Here is a 23,631-nt window from a genome sequence, read left to right as displayed (position 1 = left end):
TTAATTTTCGATCAGAAAAAATGTTGCGCAAATTTACTCAATGCATAATAGTTCACATAACTATCAAATTAGTGACACAATCCATAGTGTAAAGAAATATGAACCTAGTAATTTGGAACTCACATCTAAAATGAAATTAGTTAATCTTTTTTAGCGTGTTCGTTTTGTGCAGAGGATAGTTAATAGGATTTTAAAGAGGTACGATAATAATGTCCGATTCATGTGATTTACTAAAAGAGTCGATGACCTTTAAGAACTATTTAAATAAAATAAATATTACATAAGTGTTTAGCACGTTGACTGCCATGTAGGTCACCGGTGCCCTACACGGCGCATTTAAGTAATTATGTCGGTTTCTGTTACTAAAACGTCTGAAGTGCCTAACTTGGCCTTGTTTTGTTTTTGGAACGAAGTTCATTATGGAACGATGCGAAGGGGTACCCTAACCGGGAAAAAACGTCCGTAACGTAAGATTTTTATTAGTAATGCAAACAGTTAACTTAACTGCAAAGACTTAGCTTTGTAATAACGTACAAATTAGTAATGCACACAGCGTACGACCTAACTTTGTAATAGCGTACAAAAAATAACATATTTTTATTATATATGTTTATAAATCATTGTGGATAAAATAAAGTTGATAACTTTGTAAAGTAGTTTTTTTTAATTCAATAAAAAAATCATAATAACAAATGTATACCCGAATAAAAAAAAATTCAGAGTGTATTAGATATTCCGGCGCTTTACCAAGAAGTTCAAAGAGAGAAATTGACATAATTACTTCAGAGTGCCGCGTAGGGCACCGGTGACCTACACTGCAGTCAATGTGTTAAAACTCGTATTTATCGTACATATCGACGCTTGAAAGGCAAACGTGACTAAACGACAATGCGTGAACTTTACATTAGACTAATTTAAAGTTGAATTACCTGAAAAAAAATCTATTTTAACGAATCTAGAATGTAGGATTGAAATGATTTTAATAGACCTAGAAATATATATTTTTTGCGCATCGAATATGGTTATTGCCTATCATTTTTATGTACAAAGCAGTTATTGTCGCTTAGTCACGTTTGCCTTTCAAGCGTCGATATGTACCTATACGTCTTTCAGTTTAAGTTTTAGCATGTCTCCGGCCGGTTATCTAGTAACAGGTATGTGCCGCGTAGATTTATTGCGCCGTCCCGATATAGTTCATGTCATGAGAATGGGCGGTGCAAATGTCGCAGGCTGGCACGGACGCCCGAATTATTCATGACCCAGGCGGCCTTGTCTGCAAATTTTAGTACCCACCCGTGTTTGATACCGGAATGCAGTCGCTTACGTGGACGATTGAAACTCACGAAAACTTTTAGTTGAGACCGCAAAAACTTCTACTACATCCTCTGTAATTAGTTCTTGTTTATATTCTTTTTAATTTTTCTAATAATGTACTCGTATTAAATGTACTCGGGCGTGCGATAAGAGAACTGAAATTCTTCGTATTATCTATACTAGATAATGACCGGATCGATATTTTTATCTTTTTTGAAAAATTGTGTTTTTTAGAAATTATATTTAATTACGAATTACATATTGATAAAATGATGAAATATTCCAAGATCGTTTAGGCATTTTTAAGTGAATACGAGTTAAAAAGACACAAATAATATAAAAAAAAACAATTCATTTTCTTGGTCTAACCTTAAACCAAACACTCATTGGCTTCGGGTGGCTTAACAACGCAATCTGCTGAAGTAGCTTTAGTGTTATTATGCCTTTAAAGCAGTTAGTTGCTCTCAATTATGGAAAAATAGTATTATTATTCGCCTATAGATGTCGGGAAGAGTCATAGAGTTGATTATCGATAAAGTTGATTATTGAAAACACGAATAAAACAACATTTTCTGAAAATAAATCGTAGCTAGATCGATTTATCGCCCTCAAAATCCCCTGTATACTAAATTTTATAAGATTCGTTTTGTTTATTTTTCTATACGAATTTATCCAACTGTGATGGTACTTATTGAATGTCTTGATGGATACAGTATATGTAAATTTTTTAGGGATGAGAAAAAATATTAAATATTCCGAACGAGGTTAGACAGATTCCTATTCTACAGTTTTCAGTCCATCAGTGATCATAGCGTTTGTCTGTCATTAAATACCAGCAAAACAAACTCCTGAATTATTAAGTTCAAATAGCTAATTAATTATGTTACTTGATGCAATATGCATAAGCAAATGGCCGCGCGTAGCTGTAATCAGTGTCAAAGCAATTGACCTAGTCACTTAGGAGATAGATATACATTAACTCCATATTATCTACGTATGATATATTTGAAGACAAACTAGTTTAATGGTCTCATATAAGGATATTGAACGATGGAACACATTGGAAATATTAATAAAAGCCAAGAAAAGTCAAGAATTAGTCAGTCAGTTAGTAGTCAGCATTGTAGAAATGCTACAATTCTTGATTTTTTGTAATATACCCCATTTAATAATTAAGTTATTGAGATAATATCGTGAGTGTTTTTTTTATTTATTGCCTTAGATAATGTCGTAGTCCGCGATGAATGAATGATTGAAGAAGTTGATATCGTGAGGTAGGGAAAGTAAAAGTTGATGTCGAAAATTTTATGGTGTAAAAGCGTTTTCAATGCTTAAGTAGAAATTTTGACGAATGTGACGTGATTTATTGATGTATTTTGTAAAATAGCCTTGTTTGAAATATACATATATAACATTGTACTGTTTTTACTGGTGGTACATTTACATTTACTGGTGGTAGGGCCTCTTGCGAGTCCGCAAGGGTAGGTAACACCACCCCGCCTCTTTCAGCGGTGAAGCATTAATGCGCTTCGGTTTGAAGAGTGGGGTAGCCGTTGTAACTATACTGATGCCTTCGAACTTATATCTCAAGGTGGGTGGCGCATTTACGTTGTAGATGTCTATGGGCTCCAGTAACCACTTAACACCAGGTGGGCTGTGAGATCGTCCACCCATATAAGCAAAAAAAAAACCAAAGCAATAAGAATTAAAAAAGCTGTCTTTAGTAAATGCGGATGACACTGCTGGATCATGAAGTAGTTGAATATAAAATAATTAAATTTTCAACGATTTTTATGAAAAAAATGCAATTTCTCAAAATAAAATATGACATTATTTTATTATACGTCAAACGAAAATACTTTCCGTCAAAAAATGTATTGAATCAGACCAAAACAAAAAGCTAACAAAAAGAGGATACAAGAAAAACCTTTACATAACGAGCATTGTTTATCTATGGCTTCGTCTGGGAAGTGTTCTCAGTATTAATAAATTAACTAGCGACCCGCCCTCGCTTCGTTTCGGAAACTGTAATTTATTATTAATTTCTCCACTATTTAATGGATGTTATTATGCATATAAACCTTCCTCATCAATCACTCTATCTATTAAAGAAAACCGCATCAAAATCCATTGCGTAGTTTTAAAGATTTAAGCATACATAGGGACAGACAGATATAAGAACAGAGAAAGCGACTTTGTTTTATACTATGTAGTGATACGCATTTAAGCTGCATCATTGTTTTAGATCATGTCCAGAACTAGCCTAAACTTTACCATTTTTTTGTTATTTGCTTTAAAAATATTTGTATACATAAAAGGAACATTGGCTAAACAAATGTCTTATTATTCTTCGGGTAGGTTCCGCGGGATGCGAGGACCATTTGTCAAGATAAAGGATCCTCACAACGTTGCCAGATAAGAAGTAAGTGTTACATGCAAGGAGATTTGCACCTATGATTTGTATGAAATTCACTGTTTTATTTCAAGGAAATGGTCATAGTAACAACAATATTTGATACAAAAATATCTTCTAATGGCTTCTTCTATCTAGTCCGTTACAGCATAGATGGGTGAAAGAGTTTACGTCCCATTTGGTGTTAAGTAGTCAGCGATATATAGACATCTGTTATCCGATGCTATTTCGTCATTAAGGAAACCGTTTATGATTTCCTTTAAAAAAATTGATTACTGCTTGCGAGATTTAAACACAGGCACAGTCGCATCGGTTGATGTGAGTATACTAGACGTCTAACCTTCGGCCGCGGCATCTTTTTACTATGACTTAATAATTTTATTATTCCTTATGTAATTTAATTGAGGACTGTTGATGACTATAGATGAGATTTTGAAGACATTTAGAAGGCGCGTTTATAGAAATAAACAAAATAAAACAATTTTGCCCTAACGGAGTGCACCTGCTCCAAAAATATCCACTATTTGGACAAGTACAAGGTTGCAAAAGGAGAATCCGTAGACCTAACGCAAGATGTTCAGAAGACCTTTGTACAATAGACCTAGGAAGGTAAGTACTGGAGAAACCTTTACAAGAGTGGGATCCAATGCAATTTTTTTTGTATATAATTTTAATGGGATAAAAGGGGGTTTTTATAAGTAAATAAGTAATATAAAAATGTATGTGCGCATAAGTTTGCAAGTTATTATCGTGATATTATGTTCTAAATAAATGTTATATCTAATTTGATACTTCATTAAATACGGGCCTTTAAATTCATACAAAAGTTTTCTTGTAACTCCTAATTTCATGTTTCTGGCAATTAGTTTAGAAGTAGATATGATGTTGAGAAGTTTTTGATATAAGGAAATTTGAAAGTACCCGAAATTAGTTTGGAGTTTTAACCTTGAACATCTCTCAGGTTTCCAACATCAAATAAATAAAGAACCGTGCGTTTTCCGATACGTAATTGCCCGTTATATCGAAGTAAAATTATTGCCGGTTATTATCATAGCTTTTTGCCAATCAACAAAGTCACAGCTTGTCACAGCAACTATGTCCAGAAGATTGCGATTATGAACTTGATTGACTTCACCATCGTATCCGATATTTACAGGTTTTATAAGCTTTAAAAGGCTTTACAAAATAAGCATTTCTATCCTCAACTTCTTTCTGGTCGTTCCCCCAAATTCTGAGGATCGTGACTGTATGTCAATCTTCTCCACTCGGTCCGGTTCTGCGCCATATGTACCGCTCCCCATATCTGGCCTCCAGTCACCTTCTTGAGTTGGTCAACCCATCTAGCTGGCGCTCTTCCTCTGTCCTCAACTATAGCATCAAAAATATTTTGTTTTATCACGATAATAAACTTGATCATAAAAAGGAACCGATGCATTCACGAAATATAAATAATTAAAGAGCTGAAACGTAATTGCCGATACTCAATACCTTCAAGGGGTCAGGTCAGTTATAATTAAAGAAAAATAACTCAGGCAATTTTCCCCTTTTGTTGAGGGGTGGGTCAAGCTGAGTTTTTTGTGACCCGTTTTACCTTTTATTCACTTTTCCGTTTCATTTAATTTGGCTCGTCCGACGTCGCGCCGTCCTTTGCCGGCGTTATCCATTTGACCAAGTTGACACCCCTACGTTAATTTTTTTTTCTTTGCAGCCAGCAAAAGATTAGTATCGAATCTTGTTTATTTCACTGGATATAAAGATCCTCGTTATTCCTTAAAGTTAAATGGAATATTCAGATTTATGTGTAGCTCTTTTTTATTTATGCTATCAATTATTGATAAAAAAAATCTCTTATATAACGTAGTCTTTTAGTTAAAGTGTCGTCTGAAAAAAATGGTGATCTGAAATAGTTTTGTCTTGCTTATTAGTCTTAAGGGTTGAAAATAGCACATGGTGTACTGTAAGGGAGCGCTTGAGGTTGTATTAATTGTCACAATTTTTTTAATAAAAATAACCGGTATTTTAAAGTCCTATACCGATTTTTTAGTCACCTAGACTGTAAAATACCAAATTTCATTAAAAAATATAGTCTATCATATTAATTTAGAAAATTGTTTTTATCGTAGAATATCTATGAAAGTTTTCAGTACACTTCAAACTGTTTATTATTTATTTATAATTTTTGTATTTTTTTAATTAGGTAGTAAAAGAATATTCTTTGAAATTCTGTTTGATTCATGTTACTGTACTGGCTCATCTTATTGTGCCTTTAATTTTGTGAAGTTTCTAGTCAAATTGTGATATATTCCTAATACTGATCAATATTGTAGAATATATAAAAAAAGTTTTAAATACAATTAAGATCAATTGGTCATTCATAGGTGTTGCTAAAATCTTTGAAACTATGCTTATACTTAAATACACAATTTAAAAAAAAAAGTACATTTTATCTCTGTAATGATTAACTCTTGAATGTGTAAATCTTCTGTTACCCGTAAGATATCGTCTCGCACGCTTACAGACGCAGTTCAAAGTAATTAATTTGTCGACTCGCGAAAATTAAAATTACCCCGGCACACCGGAGCGAGTCTCACGTACGTACAAACACGATTTGAATAAATAATGCTTGGGTGTCACAGAATGAAATTATCGCGAATTTATCTAAAGAACACATGTAATTTTCGAGGATACGTTAAAATCACACCGCTCTAGATTCCGAGCTGAATGATAATTGTTTGTTTGGTTGTCTTAATTACATGAATACAATTGATGAGCCATTAAACGTACACTAATAGATGTGATGTGTCAATTAGTACTGTTATTATGTGCGTTAGTCTAAGCCAAAACATTTTCTTTTTATAGCACATAAAAATGCACATGTAAATTCCGCTACACAAATTAAAACAAAACATTGCTTAGTCAATGATATTATTTCTAGACTTAAGGTTAATCTGCGTATAATTGCTTCCCAGCTGTAAGTAAGATGAGGGTTATTATTTTCTTTGGGTCAGGACTAAATCGCCAGACTTTCGCCTACACGGTAGGCGGTGTTTATCGGAGTCGAATCATCTAAATCTTCATATCGTTCAATAGCCCGTGTCTCAGCGTCGGATGAGACAGAAAACCGCCAAGCCTGATGGGGAGTAGGGTATTTAAGGTTTCGGGAGGAGTGCACCGCCCCCGCCATTCTACCCCCACTGGAGGAGGAACACGCTGTCGTAGGCGCCACATCCATCGAGCTTCTCATTCGCGGAGTATTCATGTATGGCGTCGCCATTTAATACAATCAAGATACCAAGCCGTACCAGAGCCATATAGGGCCAAATAATGCAGACATCCGTTTGCTCTTTGCTTCTAGAGAAGTTTACATGTCGTCTTGTTGGGTCTTCCTCGCCCGTAATTTATACGAGGTAATAGCCTAATACATAAAATAAGATATAGGGTCATCACTCATTAGAGAATTCAATAAAAATGGTTGATGAGATTTATATTATATGACACTATAGATGAAGTACAGAGGAGGTAGTAGCAATTTCTCGAGGAAGCCATACGTACACACAGATTAATCAACTATCCTGAAGACTTTATCATCTACAATAAGTATTTGTAGATGACAAATATGCCCTTTTAAAGGATATTTTAAACATACGCGTTGCATTAAAACGTTATACATTAGATTTCGAAGTTAATTTCGAAAAAATAATTTCATTAAAATATTCATTGGTCGATTTAAACTCCGCATGGTTGTCACGTTCCAATTCGTAAATATGTAAATACCTGATTAATAAGAATTGTGGTACACTCGCACAATAATAAATCGTATTAGCCCTCAAATACACAATCATATCCTGTTAAGTAACAAGAAAATTTGCGAGATTAACGCAACAAACGGTCCGGGAGGTCGGGAAGGAAATATAATTATCCGTGTTTATACATCCATAAAATAAATAAGGAAAACAAACGTAATTAATGAACAAATCGCTAGTGGAGACAAACTGTGCTACGTATCAACGCTACATACAGGCGAAACCAAATAACGCAGCCATATATTATTTCACGTAATCCCCGGAATGATGCAACACGCGTTACAAGGAAGTCTGATTAATATTGTGTGAAAAAGCTGTACGTATTTTTCAGACGGTCCACGATTAGCCGTGAGCCGAAATGGCTGAGAATTTATATTTACGATAAAGCGTTTAAGAGGAGTTTAAAAATTAATTTGAACAAAACGGGCGAGAAAAGAACATAATTAAGACAATTAAAAGCAATGGAAAAATCCAATTAAGAATTTTCGTGAACTAAAAAGTACGTCACTAACATAATCGATCACGAAGCCCAGAGCCCAAAGGATAAAGCGGATTAAAGGGGCAACAGGATTAACTCAAGCAGTTTTATTTTGAAGTTACCGTTTTTTTTCCATTTAGTTCGTTTATTTTGTTGTTATCGATTTAATGTATGATTGACGAATTCGTAATTATCAAATGAAATTTGAAAAGCTATGTCACTATCAAACTTCACGGTGGATGAAAATTATATGGTTTTGAGTCCGCTTCTTTTTTCATATTTGGCTGATTCCAGCAGAAAAGAAATTCACATCGCGATGTGTAAGTAAATTTGCTTTCTAAAAAGGTAGGAGGCCTTCCGGTCCGGGCCAGAGATATTGTCAAAGTATTGACCGGAACGTCTGGACTGTTTTCAGATAACGTATAATTACATTTGGGTAAACCGAATGTTCCAGGTATATTAGGGGTCTTATATTTTAATATAAACATATCAACACCCATCGTCAGTAATGCTTTTAATTAAGTTCTTTAAAATTATGCCTCTTTAACTAATAACGTAAAACACATGTAAAAAAAGTGTGTGTGTCCGCTCCGACGCACGACTGGAGTTTACTGGATATAAAAAATTAAACGAAACAATACGAGAAATAGTTCTATATTACGACAACACGATACACTACAGATTATTAACAAATTAACGAGACACAAAACAAACGACTAACAAATATATGAAAATACAATAATGAGAGAAACGCGCGATCAGTACGAGGCTTTGTGGCGGACTGCCGGCGCATGTACTAGCATGTCACACGAAATGCGCATAACGCATTTCGTGTGACATGCTAGTACGATTTTGGTCCCCATAATTTTCATACCCCGGGCCTATATATGTAAATCGATTCTAAAGGAGTAAACTCCAAAAAACCTAGTTAAAGTTTTTTGTACCAAAGCGAAAGTTAAAACACGCCATTTTGTCGGAAAGTTTTATTGCCCTCCACAAAACGGCTCCAAAACAGTGGGCCAAATTTAAATTTGCTTGCGAGTACCACAATGCCACCACGTCCAACTTTAGTATGAGCCGTAAAGTTAGGGCAGTTTTTATGTGGTTTTGTTTCTTTGATCGTCAATGGCGATGTTGAGTCAATTGCTTTTTATTAGTCAAAACCCACAGACATAGCCCACTGAATTTCTCGCCGGATCTTCTCAGTGGCTCGCGTTTCCGATCCGGTGGCAGATTCTGCGAAGCACTGCTCTTGTTAGGGCCAGTGTTAGCAACACTCCCGTGTTGAGCCCCATGAGCTCGCCTACACGTTAAGGCGAAGCTGAAATAGCCTAGGTAGGGGAAAAGAGAAAAAACACTGCCGTGCACCTACTTCTTTATATAGATATATATTTATTAATAATTTATTGCTACGTAATATTGCTTAATAACGCACATTTCAGTATCAAAAGAGAATAAATCAGTATGAAACTTTACGATGCTGTTTCTTTTTTTTTCAAAAAACATCGACTTTCTTATTTTTATTTCTCATCATTCAGGTTAAGAACAAAATGAAAGGGTAAGGGAACTAAACATCCGAAAAAGGCTCTCTGCCATCGCCGGGACCGTGTTATGAACTTCTTCGGACACATCATGCGGTCTCCAGACATAAATTAGAGAAGCTCATAATTGCGGGTCGCATAGAGGGCAAGCGCGCCGTGAGCAGAACACCAGCCAGATGGTCAGATCTAGTAAGGGAAGCACTTGGTGGTGGTCTATACCATGCGGTCCATGCCACCCATGATCGAACACTGTGGAGGAAAGTCACATGTGGTCCCGATTCTCAGCAGTGAGGGAACGAAATACAATAACAAAATCAAACCCAAAAATCTTTTTCAATATTCTTCAGTTTCATTACAATAATAATATTACTAAAGGAACGAATCTATGCAGGAATGTCTAAGGTCGAGGACAGTAAGGTAAAAATTACAAAAGTAGAATAAAAACAAATATAATACGGTTTCCAAATGTTTGTCGAGAAAAGGGAACGGTTTTTCATCGCGAATCCTGTTTATCCTGACGAATGGAAGTTGTATTATTGCGGCTCGCCTGAGAACTGAACTTAAGACCTGTGTTTATTTCACCCAATTCTTTTGTGTAAATCGTTTTATATTAATTAAATTATTTTCATTTACTGTATACATTGATTGGCGTAAAGTTTATTGTTGTAAATTGAATAAAGTTTGGTCGAACTTCGGTAGGCAGCGGCTTGGCTATGTCCCTGCTCATTGCTGAAGTTCATGGGCGACGGTAACCACTCACCATCAGGTGGGCCGTATGCTCGTCTGCCTACAAGGGCAATAAAAAAATAAAAATAAAAGAACTTGATTAACGAAATTGAACTTTAATTATCAATGGCAAGTTTTAAAGTAAAATTAGTTAATAGTGTATGAAACAGATAAATAGGTACACAATTGCCTTAAATTGACGAGCATCAACAATATGTCCACCATGTTTAAAACACTACTTAGGGTGTAATTGAATGTACAATAAAAAAAAACTATACTAAAGTAGGGGAGAACTTTTGTGGTACGCCTTCGCTTCGTTTGTCGAATGTCCGATGCGACATATCAGGATGCGATATGGGATAAAAAAAAATATTTTTTTGTTATTCAAAATAATAAATAACATAAGCTAGATATTTAAATGTGGAGAGCTCAGTCTACAACGATTTATGGTTTACTTCAATTAAGAAAAAAAGTTAGTATTAAAATCATTAATTTGATAATGAAAAAGTTGCGAAAAACCCCATTTAATTTATTATCTCGTTCTTTTGTTCTTAATAAGTGTATTAAATACTAATTTAATTCGAATTTTTTATATACATACATACATTCTTCTCAATCGTTTCCAATCGTTTCGAAGCGTGTACCAAAAAAGCTACCATCCTAGACTGAACCATAGAAAACAGACGCTGCTTGATGACGAGTTCTTGAAGTATCTAGGTGTTTGTCCGAAATTCGATCCACGAAACTCCAAACATTCTTATCCACCATTATATCTCCAGAACGTTAATTTTCTTCTAGTTCACTTCTCGCACAGTCCGCAAGCAATGCATACATATACATACAAATTTACATACAGGCGTAGCTAATAAAAAGCATAAACTAAAACATAAACCATTCCCTCGACAGAACCACTTTCATCTACAATAACATTCAGTCGTAGAAGGTGTCGAGAGCCCGTAATCCCGGATCAGTTTAGTACATCCAGGAAAAGCGTCACAGTCGAGGGGAATGCAAACTGGAGTGCATTACGTTTTTCAATCTTGATAATTTAATTTTAGGAATGGAGACTTCGCGATGTCGGATCCGGATATTTCGTTAGACGCTTTAAAAGATCCAACAAGGAAATCTTCTTTTATTTATTTCATATAACTTTATTTGAAGGATTCGTAGTAGATATATAGGTACGCCTTGTTTTCTTGTATGAGGAAAGGAGGGAGATATACATATTTGTTTATTGTTTAAATGAGTTAAAGAGCTCATGGCCTACCTGAAGTAAACAAGTTGACAGGTTGACCCAACTTGAGACACGAAATCTCATCTTTCAGAATGTACAAACTGAAATAGATTATTGCTTTAGAACTATAGGCCGTATAGTCTTATCTACACCGCCGGGCTTACAATATGCCATAATTAATAAATAAGTAAATGGCTTATTGACACGTGTGCCTATTAGATGCAATAAAATTATTTAGTACTAGTTGACCCGGCAGACTTCGTAGTGCCTCAATCGATAAATAAAAGACTTAAACTTTTGTATAAAATAAACTTAAAACAAACAAAAGGAATCCATCCGACGGGGGACGCATCAAAAGAACAAACAAAATTGTTGTTTTTATTTAATTTTTTTTTATTGCTTAGATGGGTGGAAGAGCTCACAGCCCACCTGGTGTTAAGTGGTTACTGGAGCCCATAGACATCCACAACGTAAATGCGCCACCCACCTTGAGATACAAGTTCTAAGGTCTCAAGTATAGTTACAACGGCTGCCCCACCCTTCAAACCGAAACGCATTACTGCTTCACGGCAGAAATAGGCAGGGTGGTGGTACCCACCCGCGCGGACTCACAAGAGGTCCTACCACCAGTAATTACCGAGTATTTTCATATTTATCTACCTTTTAAACCTTCTCTGGACTTCCACAAGTAATTCAAGACCAAAATTAGCCAAATCGGTCCAGCCGTTCCCGAGTTTTAGCGAGACTAACGAACAGCAATTCATTTTTATATATATAGACTAAAATAAATTTATAACTGTTTCATAATAGCAAGCGCTGATATCACCCGTTAGGCTATGTACGTTAGACTCTTAATGACGTACCACTAGCATTTAAAACATCAGCGAAAAGTTCAAAAACCGCAAACCGAATCGACAGCAGACGTCATTTCACGTTCAATCGATAAAGTGACCGATGTAACCGCGAAACAAATTATACGACGGAAATTAAATTCCATTGTAATACCGGTGTTTTGTATTAAAACACGTAACACGTACGTACTGCCCTACGTCTCTAGGGCCCATTAATAACATTGGCATGCTGCTCCATTATGGAACTCAATTTGTGGCTCTCGTTAATTACTTTGATTATGATTGGATCTAAGTTTTTATTAGTTGGTTTCGTTTGTTACAAATCACAATCATTTCACAGGATTAAATTGATTTTGTTTGTGAATGTGAAATTTGTTTGTGAATCACTGACACGATGTAACAGAACCTGTTCTAGAATAATATATGAGAGGTTTGACACCATTAAGAAAGTCAATGAAAAACGAATAACTTAAATGTGATGTTTTTATCTTTTTGTCATTTGATAATCTAAATTTTAAAAATATGTAAATGTAAATTATAGAACCAAAAATGGATGAAGCAAAATACATACCAAAAGAATCTATGCTACGTTGCGATCGATATACTGTCAATACAACCTATGGAGACTTGAAGTCACACAGGCGTAAAGCTCATGACAAATCCCTATACAGCTTGATAAGAGGACATGCTGCGCGACCATACAATCTCAGATGAGTGCGACAAGAAGAATAATTATATTATTTGATAGATCGTATAGAATGAACGGCGTATTAGACTAAATATTTTAGACCTTATAACAGATGCGAAAAAATCTAGCATCTCCAGATTTCACGAGTGGCATTGACTAGCGGAAGGGAGACTTTTTGCCTCGGAGTTCAAAGTTGTTTTACGTTCGTTAATCCATTGATAAAATAGTAGTAACTGCTACTAGTTAGTACAGTGTGATTTAGGCTTGACCTCCAGCTGAAGGTATCGCTTGAATTCTGCTTATCCTGCAGGAGTCGCACCGCCTACCTTCGTCGAGTGAAGGCAAGATGAGGATTTACTCCCGACTACAGTACCGATAGGAGCCGGCCTCTGTAGATGATCCAGATGGGATCCGGAATGACGGGAAATACCAAAGTCGCGCAGGATAGATTGAAATTAAAAACAATCGGGTGGCCGTGTATCGCGTTCCAACGGGGTATCCCGGAACAACAGCGGTATCTCACGGACGGCCTAATGCGTGTAATAGCCGACGTAAAGTCGTTTTTTTATGACGTTTATGCCGATCTGGTATTCTTAGATCAGGCGCGAATTTTGTTATGTTTTCGTCTACTACTCTAATACCATTTCGTGAGGAAGTGCAGGTGAATCACTTGATAAGTCACTTCAGCAGTCCCACATAATACGTTCGCTTTCATGCCACGAGCATCTACATAGTAGGACACTCGACCGCTGTTTCAACAAAAACTGCTAATACATGTATTGTTTTACCCGCTTCAATTGTGTTTGCAGTCGACTGTCAATCCATTACTGAAGGCGTTCAGAGATGAAAGATTATTTGAAGATTTACTAAATATTTTCTTGTTTTATTTTAAAAGACTTTTACTTTTATTTGGATGTTATGCTAACAATTATCAATGACACTAATTATTGAGGTTCTGTGCGAGGCAAAGATGATTAAATCTCCTTTTAGATTTCGTGTTTACTTTGTTTGGCAGCGGTCAAACGAATTTTATCATCACGGCTTTCAATTCTGAATAGATAAAGCGACGCGGCCGAGCCTAAACTATGGTCTACGATACCACGTCCAACCATTGGCAGAGCTCCAACAACGTAGTCCGACCTAACCCTCACAAATCGACGTCCCAGCGCTTGAAACGGAACATCCAATATTAAGCCCTAACAGCACAGCAATACAGGTGAAATTTACGAGCGACTTACGTTGTAACAGAAAACATTTTGAATTCAAATGTGTCGCCGATGCCGCTGTGTTTCCAATATTCTATATCAATAAAGCGGAATGGCTTGTGCACAAAATAAGCCCGATTTCGGGGGAATATCTTTGTATGATGACTGTGCAGGTGTACCCGTTGGAATATGTTTGTGTATTATTTTATGTTTTACTTAGATCCGACGCGTCAGTGTTTTAAGTCCGCATTCGTTATTGGAAATACCAGTTTACTTGTGTGTGCTGATTCGATGCTTCTAATCTCCGAAACATAGATAAATTTTCGTAATATTAAGTTTCTGTTTTTATTTTTATTATATGGGTAAGCACGATCACCTGGTCCCAAATTGACATACATACTTATATGAGGTTAATTAAATAACAAACACCCAGAGAAAGAAAAAAAAAACTGTTCATCCCAAGAATGTGTGCCCGATGTGGGAATCGAACCCGCGACCCTCGTTACAACAGTCAGTGTGGAGAGTACTTAAGGGTAGACAGCGGCTTGGCTATGCCCCTGGCATTGCTGAAGTCTATGGGTTAACTACTCATCATCAGGTGGGCCGTACGCTCGTTGGCCTACTAGGTCAATCAAATAAAAAAGAGTCAGTCATCGATCATCTAGTTTCAGGAATAACTTAAATTCTGAGATTTCATCAACATATCAACTATATAATATACTAGCGACCCGCCCTCGCTTCGCTTCGGAAATATTAAAACACACATGAAACCAAAAAAATAAAATTTTTTTTTTTTTTTTTAAAAGTAGCCTATGTTCATCAGGGACAATGTCGGCTTCTAATGGAAAAAGAATTTTTCAAATCGGTCCAGTAGTTTCGGAGCCTATTCGAAACAAACAAACAAACAAATCTTTCCTCTTTATAATATTAGTATAGATATAGATACGTTAGCACACGGTGTATTACGAAGAAAGTTTAAACGCTCATTCGAAAATACAGCAATTAAAAATTACTGAAATACTTAAATTCCGAACTGAAATAATAAAAGCTCAGAACCACCATTTTAGTTAATTAATACAATGGGTAAGTTATAAATAACACTTATTTTCTAGGGTAATACTTAAATAATACTGTTATTTTTAGAGTTATTTTCAGCGTTTATAGGTAAAAGCGATAACGATGATTAGATTAAAATTAAATTAACTTTCTCAAAGTAATGGTTTCGTTACTGGACTGAAAACCAAAATTCGCTTTCGGGTCTTTGATTGATTGTGAGACTAGTTATGACTACAAAGAAACTATATTGATAACGCTTTAGGCAACCAAATTCTATTTTTTAAGTCATTCTAATTCTAAAGTCATTCATAAGTATTCACGTTCATAGTCATTCTAAAGTAGGACCTCTTGTGAGTCCGCGCGGGTGGGTACCACCACCCCGCCTATTCCTGCCGTGAAGCAGTAATGCGTTTCAGTTTGAAGGGTGGGGGAGCCGTTGTAACTATACCTGAGACCTTAGAACTTATATCTCAAGGTGGGTGGCGCATTTACGTTGTGGATGTCTATGGGCTTCAGTAACTATTTAACACCAGGTGGGTTCGTCCACCCAACTAAGCAATAAAAAAAAAACTTCATAATTGTTTCCTCATTTAATTTCATGAAACGGCTATCGTATATAAGTCGAAATGAAGCATGAAGTAAATACTAGGTCTTTTAAATTTGTAAAGGAACAACTTAATTCAGCTTTCGGAATAGCATCAAGCAAAGAAGCACCGTCGACCGCTAAGGCGAGCTGTTCTGTTTCCAATTACAGCTTCATACAAAGAGTTAACAGTACAATGCGTCCTCTGGCAATCCTCCCGTAGAATTACTCTTAAACCACTCTCGACTGCGGTGCAGTAATTTTTAAATAATGCAATAAAAAAAAAAACATTTTCTTTCTTGAATTCCATATTGACTTTGTACTACTATTTTATGGTTTACGTTTCAGAAGTTTTAAATTATTAAAAAAAAAACTCCATTCTTCATTTCCCTTCAGCTTTCTATAGCGGAAGGCAAAGGGTTAACTGATATAAATCTCAGATGTTCATACATAAAATACTTCAAAACCATAACCATAGACAGGAGGGAATTGGCAGGGCGAAGCAATATCTTGGAATGAAAGTCAACGAATTTTAAATCTTAAATCCGAAACGATAAAGTGGACGAGATGTGAGCATAAGCATGTCGATAACAGAAAGATTGTTCAAATACGAAAAGGGCTTATCAGAAATATGCTCCGAAACGAAATTGATCGTACATACTAAGTTTTAAGGTGAGTTTTCTATCAATGGATCCTACGTGCTTACGGGGATGACCCCAAGGTCTTAACCCTCACCCTTGGCATTTCGCCAGAGTACTTATACAGAGACGGACGTGTCTGTCTAGAGATGTCTGGTATAAGGCTTCTAGATAAATTCTGTGCGAAAAAATAATCCTGCTTAGAACTGTCGTGTATTTATTATCAGATACTATTTTTGGGCCGAGCGCCGAATAACTTATGAGATGCTCACGCCGAGAGGGATGCGCGATGTATAATATATATATTTTAGTTTCCAATAAAGGGATTCACTTAACGCCTCCCATGAAGGCTCGGCCTTATCAACCGTGTCCCACGAGAAACAACCGGTAGAAAGGGGGATCATAGTCAAAACTGGTATTGTCGAAAAATTACTGTACGTCAGTCAGAACGGTCGATGGCTCGTCAAGACTAAAGCGGAGTCGCTGGTGTTCCGGGAACCCAAAACTGTCTTTAATTAATTTAATATTTTTCGAAGGTGAAATAATATTTACAATACGACAAATTCATTGTTTAAATAGAGTTGCGTTTTAAAACAAAACTAAAACTACGTACATACGAGTATATCCTTTTTCAAAATTGCTATTCGCATTTGGAATAGTCATTCTGAAATTCCGTATGAGCAAAATGGAAATTATTTAAAACAATTCGGCACGGATCTCGATCCTACGAGTTCGTGTTATTTCAACAAACCTATATAGTCCGTATTTTCATTTTACTATCTGGTTCAACGTCCAAAGATTTTGTAACTCAAATTTTATGTTGATTGTATTCATATGACATAACGTCGCTATCAAAACAATGTCTGCTGTGCTTTTTGGAGATAATCGATATTTTAATGTATATTCATTTTCAATATTTCAAAGCCGTGTTTTCCCACATTTTTTTTAATTGCCCTTATAGGCAGTCGAGCATACGGCCCACCTGACGGTGAGTGGTTACCGTCGCCCATGGACATCAGCAATGCCAGGGGCAGAGCCAAGCCGCAGCCTAAGGCAAAACTCGTTTGATGACGATCAAATAACTAAATAGGTTCTCGTAAAACACCATTACGAAATATTGCAAATTTCACGTGTTAGTGTGGTTCGATATAGTAAATCATGAAAATTAAATATTTAAGAAATAACTACTAACAAAAACAATTTTAATATTTATTCGATATTGTACGTAAGGACACGAGTCGGAGTTATCATAAAAAGTTGTAATTAATGTTTAATTCCTCATTCAATCAAACTATAAAATGAATTTTATAAATGATGGATTAGTAAAAGTTGTTTGCTACAACCGGTTTTTCTCAATCTTTAAGACTAAGCGTGGATTTCTCAAGCTTTAAGACCAGATGCACGATTAACTATTTCTATAATCATATCCTGTTATTTCTTAATACAACATTTATAGTTACTATTTCTTTTATATGTGTTGACATTACAGACTTAAGGTTGTATATCCCTCGTTGTAGCTTATGAAACTGAAAATTTCCTTCAAATTGTTCTAATATTTCGGCATGTCGGAGTAGCAATTTAAAAAAAAAAACAATTATTGTACTAACATGCGAATGTTCGTAGAAGCGATTTACGCATAAAATACGTACCAAGTAGAACATGCTTCTGGCAATTCCTTACGCCTAAAATGCATTTTTTTAGCTCTCACGCCTACTTCATTGCTTTTCATATTATAATATTCGAATCTAAAACATCTACTCTATAGTAATTACACGCTAGGCAGCAAAGAATAGACCCTCATAACGAGTACTTAATATTTTGTGACGTGCTTCAATTAAGCCAAAAAAACTGTCCCTTCTACAATTGCTTGAACACAGAAATACGTCTTTTATTGTTTAAAATACAATAGAGGCTTGACTTGGTCGAGAACAATGTGGCCGCCCCATTATTTTGCAGAAAGAAAACAAGGTATTTTCATTAATGAAGTTGAAGTTTAATTGCGTTTTGGGAATGATCTCCTTTCGAAGTCTGATCAACTGCTGACTGACATTATTAACGCTTGTTTGACTAAGTGAGTAAGCTGATGGTTCACAATATGACAAAGTGGGTAAGCTGATGGTTCACATATACTTAGCTAGCGACCTGGTCCGGCTCCGCTCGGGTCTCTAAAAAATTTCAACGATATTTGACGTTGTTTTATTATTTTTTTTAAATAAAAACTATAATAGTTAGACATATGCTGTCGCGACACTTTTTGTAAATAATAATGTGTTCTACAAAGTCGTAGTACATTATTTTATTCTACCATCAATAGTTTTTGCAGGGCACGCGATGTAATGAATATTTTAGGTAATATTTTTACAGCTTGGGTTACATTATTGGAGTTTGAGTAAGGATCCCTAATTTTTTTCAAAAAAGATTATAGCCTGTGTCGCTCAGGGATAGTGTAGCTTCCAAACAGTGAAAGAATTTTTCAAATCGGTTCAGTAGTTTCGGAGCCTATTCAATACAAACAAACAAACAAATCTTTCCTCTTTATAATATTAGTATAGATAAGTGGTAATGTTTATGGCCTATAGACATCACGGTTTAAATGCGGCCAGTCTATTTAAATTTGGAAAAATGGAATTTCAGCCTCATCCAAACTCAATTTAAAAAAATCTTTAATTATATTTTACAGAGCACTGAATAGTTTTCATTTGTACTTTTTTTCCTGCAGAAGCATTTATTATTACATTATTAGTCCTCGGCACATTGTACGTTGATAACGAAACTTCGATTCTAAATTGAGGTACTTACAAAAAAATGTAATTTTAGTTGAAGAACTAATGGTTTTATTTTATCACATATTATTGGAAATTCGAATTGCACTTTGAAATTATTAGAACTTTTTTTGTAAGCCTTTTTGTTCAATAAACTAAGATTTTTTTACTTTAAGCTAATACTTTATCGAGGGATGAAAGGTTATTTGACTTAAACGACATTCTGGCAACTTTACAAGAGAGCTATTTAAAGTTTACAATTTTGGAAAAAAATATCATAACAAAAAAACTTCTTCAGCTATTTGAATGGGGTAAGTTTAATCGAAATTAAATTAAAAACATCGAATTGTTGATACTAATCTATACATATAAATAAAATTAGAGTGTCTGTTTTTAGTATTGAAATAACCGCTTTTTACTACATGCATATGAATATATACTTAGTCTGGCCATAAATACAAAGGAAAAAAAAATCTATTGCAAATAACATTTATTACTTTTACAGTGTGTTAGTTTAATACATAAATATAAAACAATTTAAAGTATAAAAAGCTTATTCGAAGTGGTCTCCATTGGCTGCAATACAGTCCTTTAAACCTTGAGGCCAGTTATCAATAGAAGCACGCACTCTTTCCATGGGAAAAATTTTCACTGCCAATCGTACGGATTGTTTTAAGTATACGGTATATACGCCAGAATAGAAAACCGGTTCCGGTTGCTTAATGGTGAACACGTATCGAGTGATTGTCTTATAAAATAATAACAAAACAGTGCAATTAAGTGACATACGAGTACAAACAAGTGTTTATTTCACCTGAACATTCACAAAAAGTTCAAATATATAGAAGTAGTAGCGCGAAATCAGTTTCTTCGTCGTCAAATTTGATCGAAGTGTACACAACTAAACAAGGAAGATCATCAACAAGTAAATTAGATCAGCCATATTTATTACAATAGTGCCAACCTATACACCGAATCATAGACTCAGAAGAACAGTCGAATGACAGCGAAATATTCAATAGTGTGGCAAGCATCAAAATTATAAATTCTACCATTTGCTGTTACCATTTGCACAAACCCAAATTACCCTAGAAAATGGATAAAAATATGGAAATATTATGGTCAAAATTAGAAGATAAGCTAAATCAACAAACTCTAATAATAACTAATACAGTCATAATAAATGTTACGGAGGTGTTAAATGAAAAATTGGAATCGCTTACTGAAGAAAATAACAACCTCAAATTAAAAATTTCTGAATTAGAACAAAAGCTACAGTATTTGGATAAAGATAAACGAAAGAATAATTTAGTCTTTTTCGGTGTCGAAGAAAATGGGAAAAGAGAAATAGATCTTGTAGAATACATAAAGAAGATTATCGTAGAAGCAGGCACCCCTCTGGACTGTCAAGAAGTAAGTAATATTTATAGAATCGGTGCGTCATCCACTAAAAGCCGCCCGATAATAGTGACCTTTACGACTACATGGAAAAAGAATCTTATACTAAAAAACAAACCTAACCTTCCACAAGGCATCTACGTGAAAGAAGATTATTCAAAAAGCGTCCTTGAAACGAGGAAACAACTACAACCGAAAGTAGAAGAAGAGCGTAAAAAGGGAAACATCGCATATTTGAAGCACGATAAATTGGTAGTAAAGAAACCATACGAGGTCGGCCGAGAAAAAAGGAAAAGAGATCAGTCTGATTCACCAAATTGGTCATCACTAAAGAAATCGAACACAAACAAAATTCCAGGAAGAAACCCGCCTAATACCGGTTCTAAAGAAATAATCAAACCTAACATTTTAAATTATATAGCACGAGGAAGGTCATCTTCTTTATCTGAGATCCCAAAAAACCAGGAACTAACATAGGCACCCGGAACCAAACAAAAAGAAAAATAAGCTCCTTATATAAATCAACATTGAAGATAAACCCCCCAAGCCGGCTAGTCACCGTGGGGGAAGATGACTACTACCCTCCAAATAATCTGCCCAACTCAACACAAAAACTATTCAAAGAATCCCGCCATCGGACTAGCACCTTACACATCGTTACATATAATACACTTTCACTACGATCAGACGAAAAATTGACAGAACTTGTGTTCGCATTAGATAATATAAACTGGTCTATCGTTGGTTTAAGTGAAGTGAGACGTATAGGAGAAAACATAGAAGACTTCGGTGAATTTACTTTTTACCACAACGGTTACACACCGGGCCAATACGGTGTAGGTTTCTTAGTGAAAAAAGAATTAAAAGAGTGTATAGATGAATTCATAGGCATATCAGAGCGAATCATTCTATTAAATTTAAAGTTACCACCTTTAGACGAGATGTGGTCCATAGTGCAAATCTACTCCCCGACAGAGCAAGCGACCAGCACAGAAATCGACTCTTTCTATTTGCAGTTAACAGAAACAATAAAAACTTATTCAAGCAGCAACCTCATAGTGATGGGAGACTTTAATGCGCGAACAGGACACAGAGTAGAGGGTGAAGATATAGTGCTGGGGCCATACAGTACAGGAAAGAGGACACGAAACGGCGAGAAATTGATTCATTTAGCATACGAGAATAATCTGAAAATATTGAACAGCTATTATAAAAATCGACCAAGGAATAGGTGGACGTGGACATCTCCAGACGGTCGTTACAAAAATGAGATAGATTACATTCTCTCGAATCGAAGTACAGCTTTTCAAGATTGTCGAGTTATAAATAATTTAAACTTTAACAGTAACCATAGACCTGTCAGAGCCAAGCTAAAACTAAACACCTCTAAGAAAAGACCTTTTAAAGCAAATCTAACAAACAAAACCACAAGCCTGAATGTCAGTGGACTTAAAGAAAAGCTAATAAACTTCATAGAAAACACAAAAGACCTACACATACAAGACACATACAACAAACTGCAAGAAATTATAAATGGAAAGGCCCCAGGAAAAGCTTCGGATACTAGAAAGAATAAAATATCATGGTTATCAGATAAAACAAAACAGCTACTAGAAGATCGAGCTAACCTTTTCTCAACATCTAACAAAACAAAAGATATAAGAAAGAAAATAACAGTAATTAGCAAACAAATAAACACCAATATGAGGAAAGAAAGACAAAAATTTAGGTTAGAAAAACTAGAAAAATGTATCCTGAAAACAGGCGGAGTAAGGAAAGCATTAAAAGAACTATCAGGAAAACGAAACTGGATACCCAAAATGAAAGACAGAAACGATAGAAACACGACCAGAAGATCAGAAATAATTACAACAGCAACAGACTTCTTTAAAAAATTATACTCAAGCCAAATCACTACACCAAAAATAGATTTATCTGTACAGGAAGAAGTACCACTAATAATGATGGCAGAGGTACAAAAAGCGATATCAACACAAAAGAAAGATAAAGCTTCTGGTTCTGATGGCATCACTAACGAATTCCTTATGGAAAACAAAGACACCATGGCACCGATATTAGTACACATATTCAATGAAATCTTAAAGAGCGAGCATATTCCGCATCAGTGGAGTACGTCGACAATAATATTACTACACAAGAAAGGGAACAAAAATGACATCAACAACTACAGGCCAATCAGCCTGATGTCTAATATTTATAAAGTTTTTGCTAAAGTGATCCTAGGTCGAATAAGTAAAAAGCTCGATGAAAACCAGCCTAGAGAACAAGCGGGATTCCGGAGTGGGTATTCAACATTAGACCACATACACGTAGTCAAGCAACTTTTCGAGAAAGGCAAGGAATTTAATGTGAGCTTCTACTGCTGTTTCGTGGATTATTGCAAAGCTTTTGATTCGCTTGAACATCAAATGATTTGGCAAGCTCTTAAGATCCAGGGAATTGAAAATAAATATATCAGAATCATAAGCAATGTATACAACAGTAGCACAGCTAAAATAAAAACAGAAAGAGAAGGTGAAGAAATAAAAATTCAAAGAGGAGTCCGCCAAGGAGATCCTTTGTCACCGAAGTTGTTTACTGCGGTTTTGGAGAACGTTTTTCGTCAACTAAACTGGGAAACAAGAGGGCTATCAATAGATGGAGACAACTTAACCCATTTAAGATTTGCAGATGATTTAATAATCTTTTCACCAACAAAAAATGAACTTCAAGCAATGCTTGGAGAATTAGACGAGGAAAGTCGGAAGGTAGGACTGATTATGAACACTCAGAAGACTAAAGCTATGACTAACGATATAAAATACCCCATAACTATTAACAGCAACACTATTGAATATGTTGATGAATACGTTTACTTAGGCCAAATAATATCGCCGTCAGATCTCACTTCAAAAGAAATAGAAAGACGAATAGCCAATGC

At 35.4% G+C, this 23,631-nt stretch overlaps 2 protein-coding genes across 5 annotated transcripts in view; one reads left to right on the top strand and one right to left on the bottom strand.

Annotated features, from left to right (window-relative positions):
* Positions 1–23,631, bottom strand: part of Sema1a (semaphorin 1a) — a 461,552-nt gene that overhangs the window by 225,411 nt on the left and 212,510 nt on the right. The window lies entirely within an intron of this gene.
* LOC149500850 (uncharacterized) lies at positions 20,004–21,586 on the top strand. The gene has a single exon (XM_089735301.1). The coding sequence runs from the start codon at positions 20,388–20,390 to the stop codon at positions 21,165–21,167; it is 780 nt and encodes a 259-aa protein (XP_089591427.1). The 5' UTR covers positions 20,004–20,387; the 3' UTR covers positions 21,168–21,586.

Source organism: Bombyx mandarina, chromosome 19, assembly GCF_030267445.1.
Source record: "Bombyx mandarina strain Sakado chromosome 19, ASM3026744v2".
Lineage (NCBI taxonomy): Eukaryota > Metazoa > Arthropoda > Insecta > Lepidoptera > Bombycidae > Bombyx > Bombyx mandarina.
This window is presented reverse-complemented; position numbering and strand designations above follow the sequence as displayed.

What these genes read in the sequence shown, in the direction of transcription:
- LOC149500850 (XM_089735301.1), top strand. Translation starts at nt 20,388, where the DNA reads ATGGATAAAAATATGGAAATATTATGGTCAAAATTAGAAGATAAGCTA.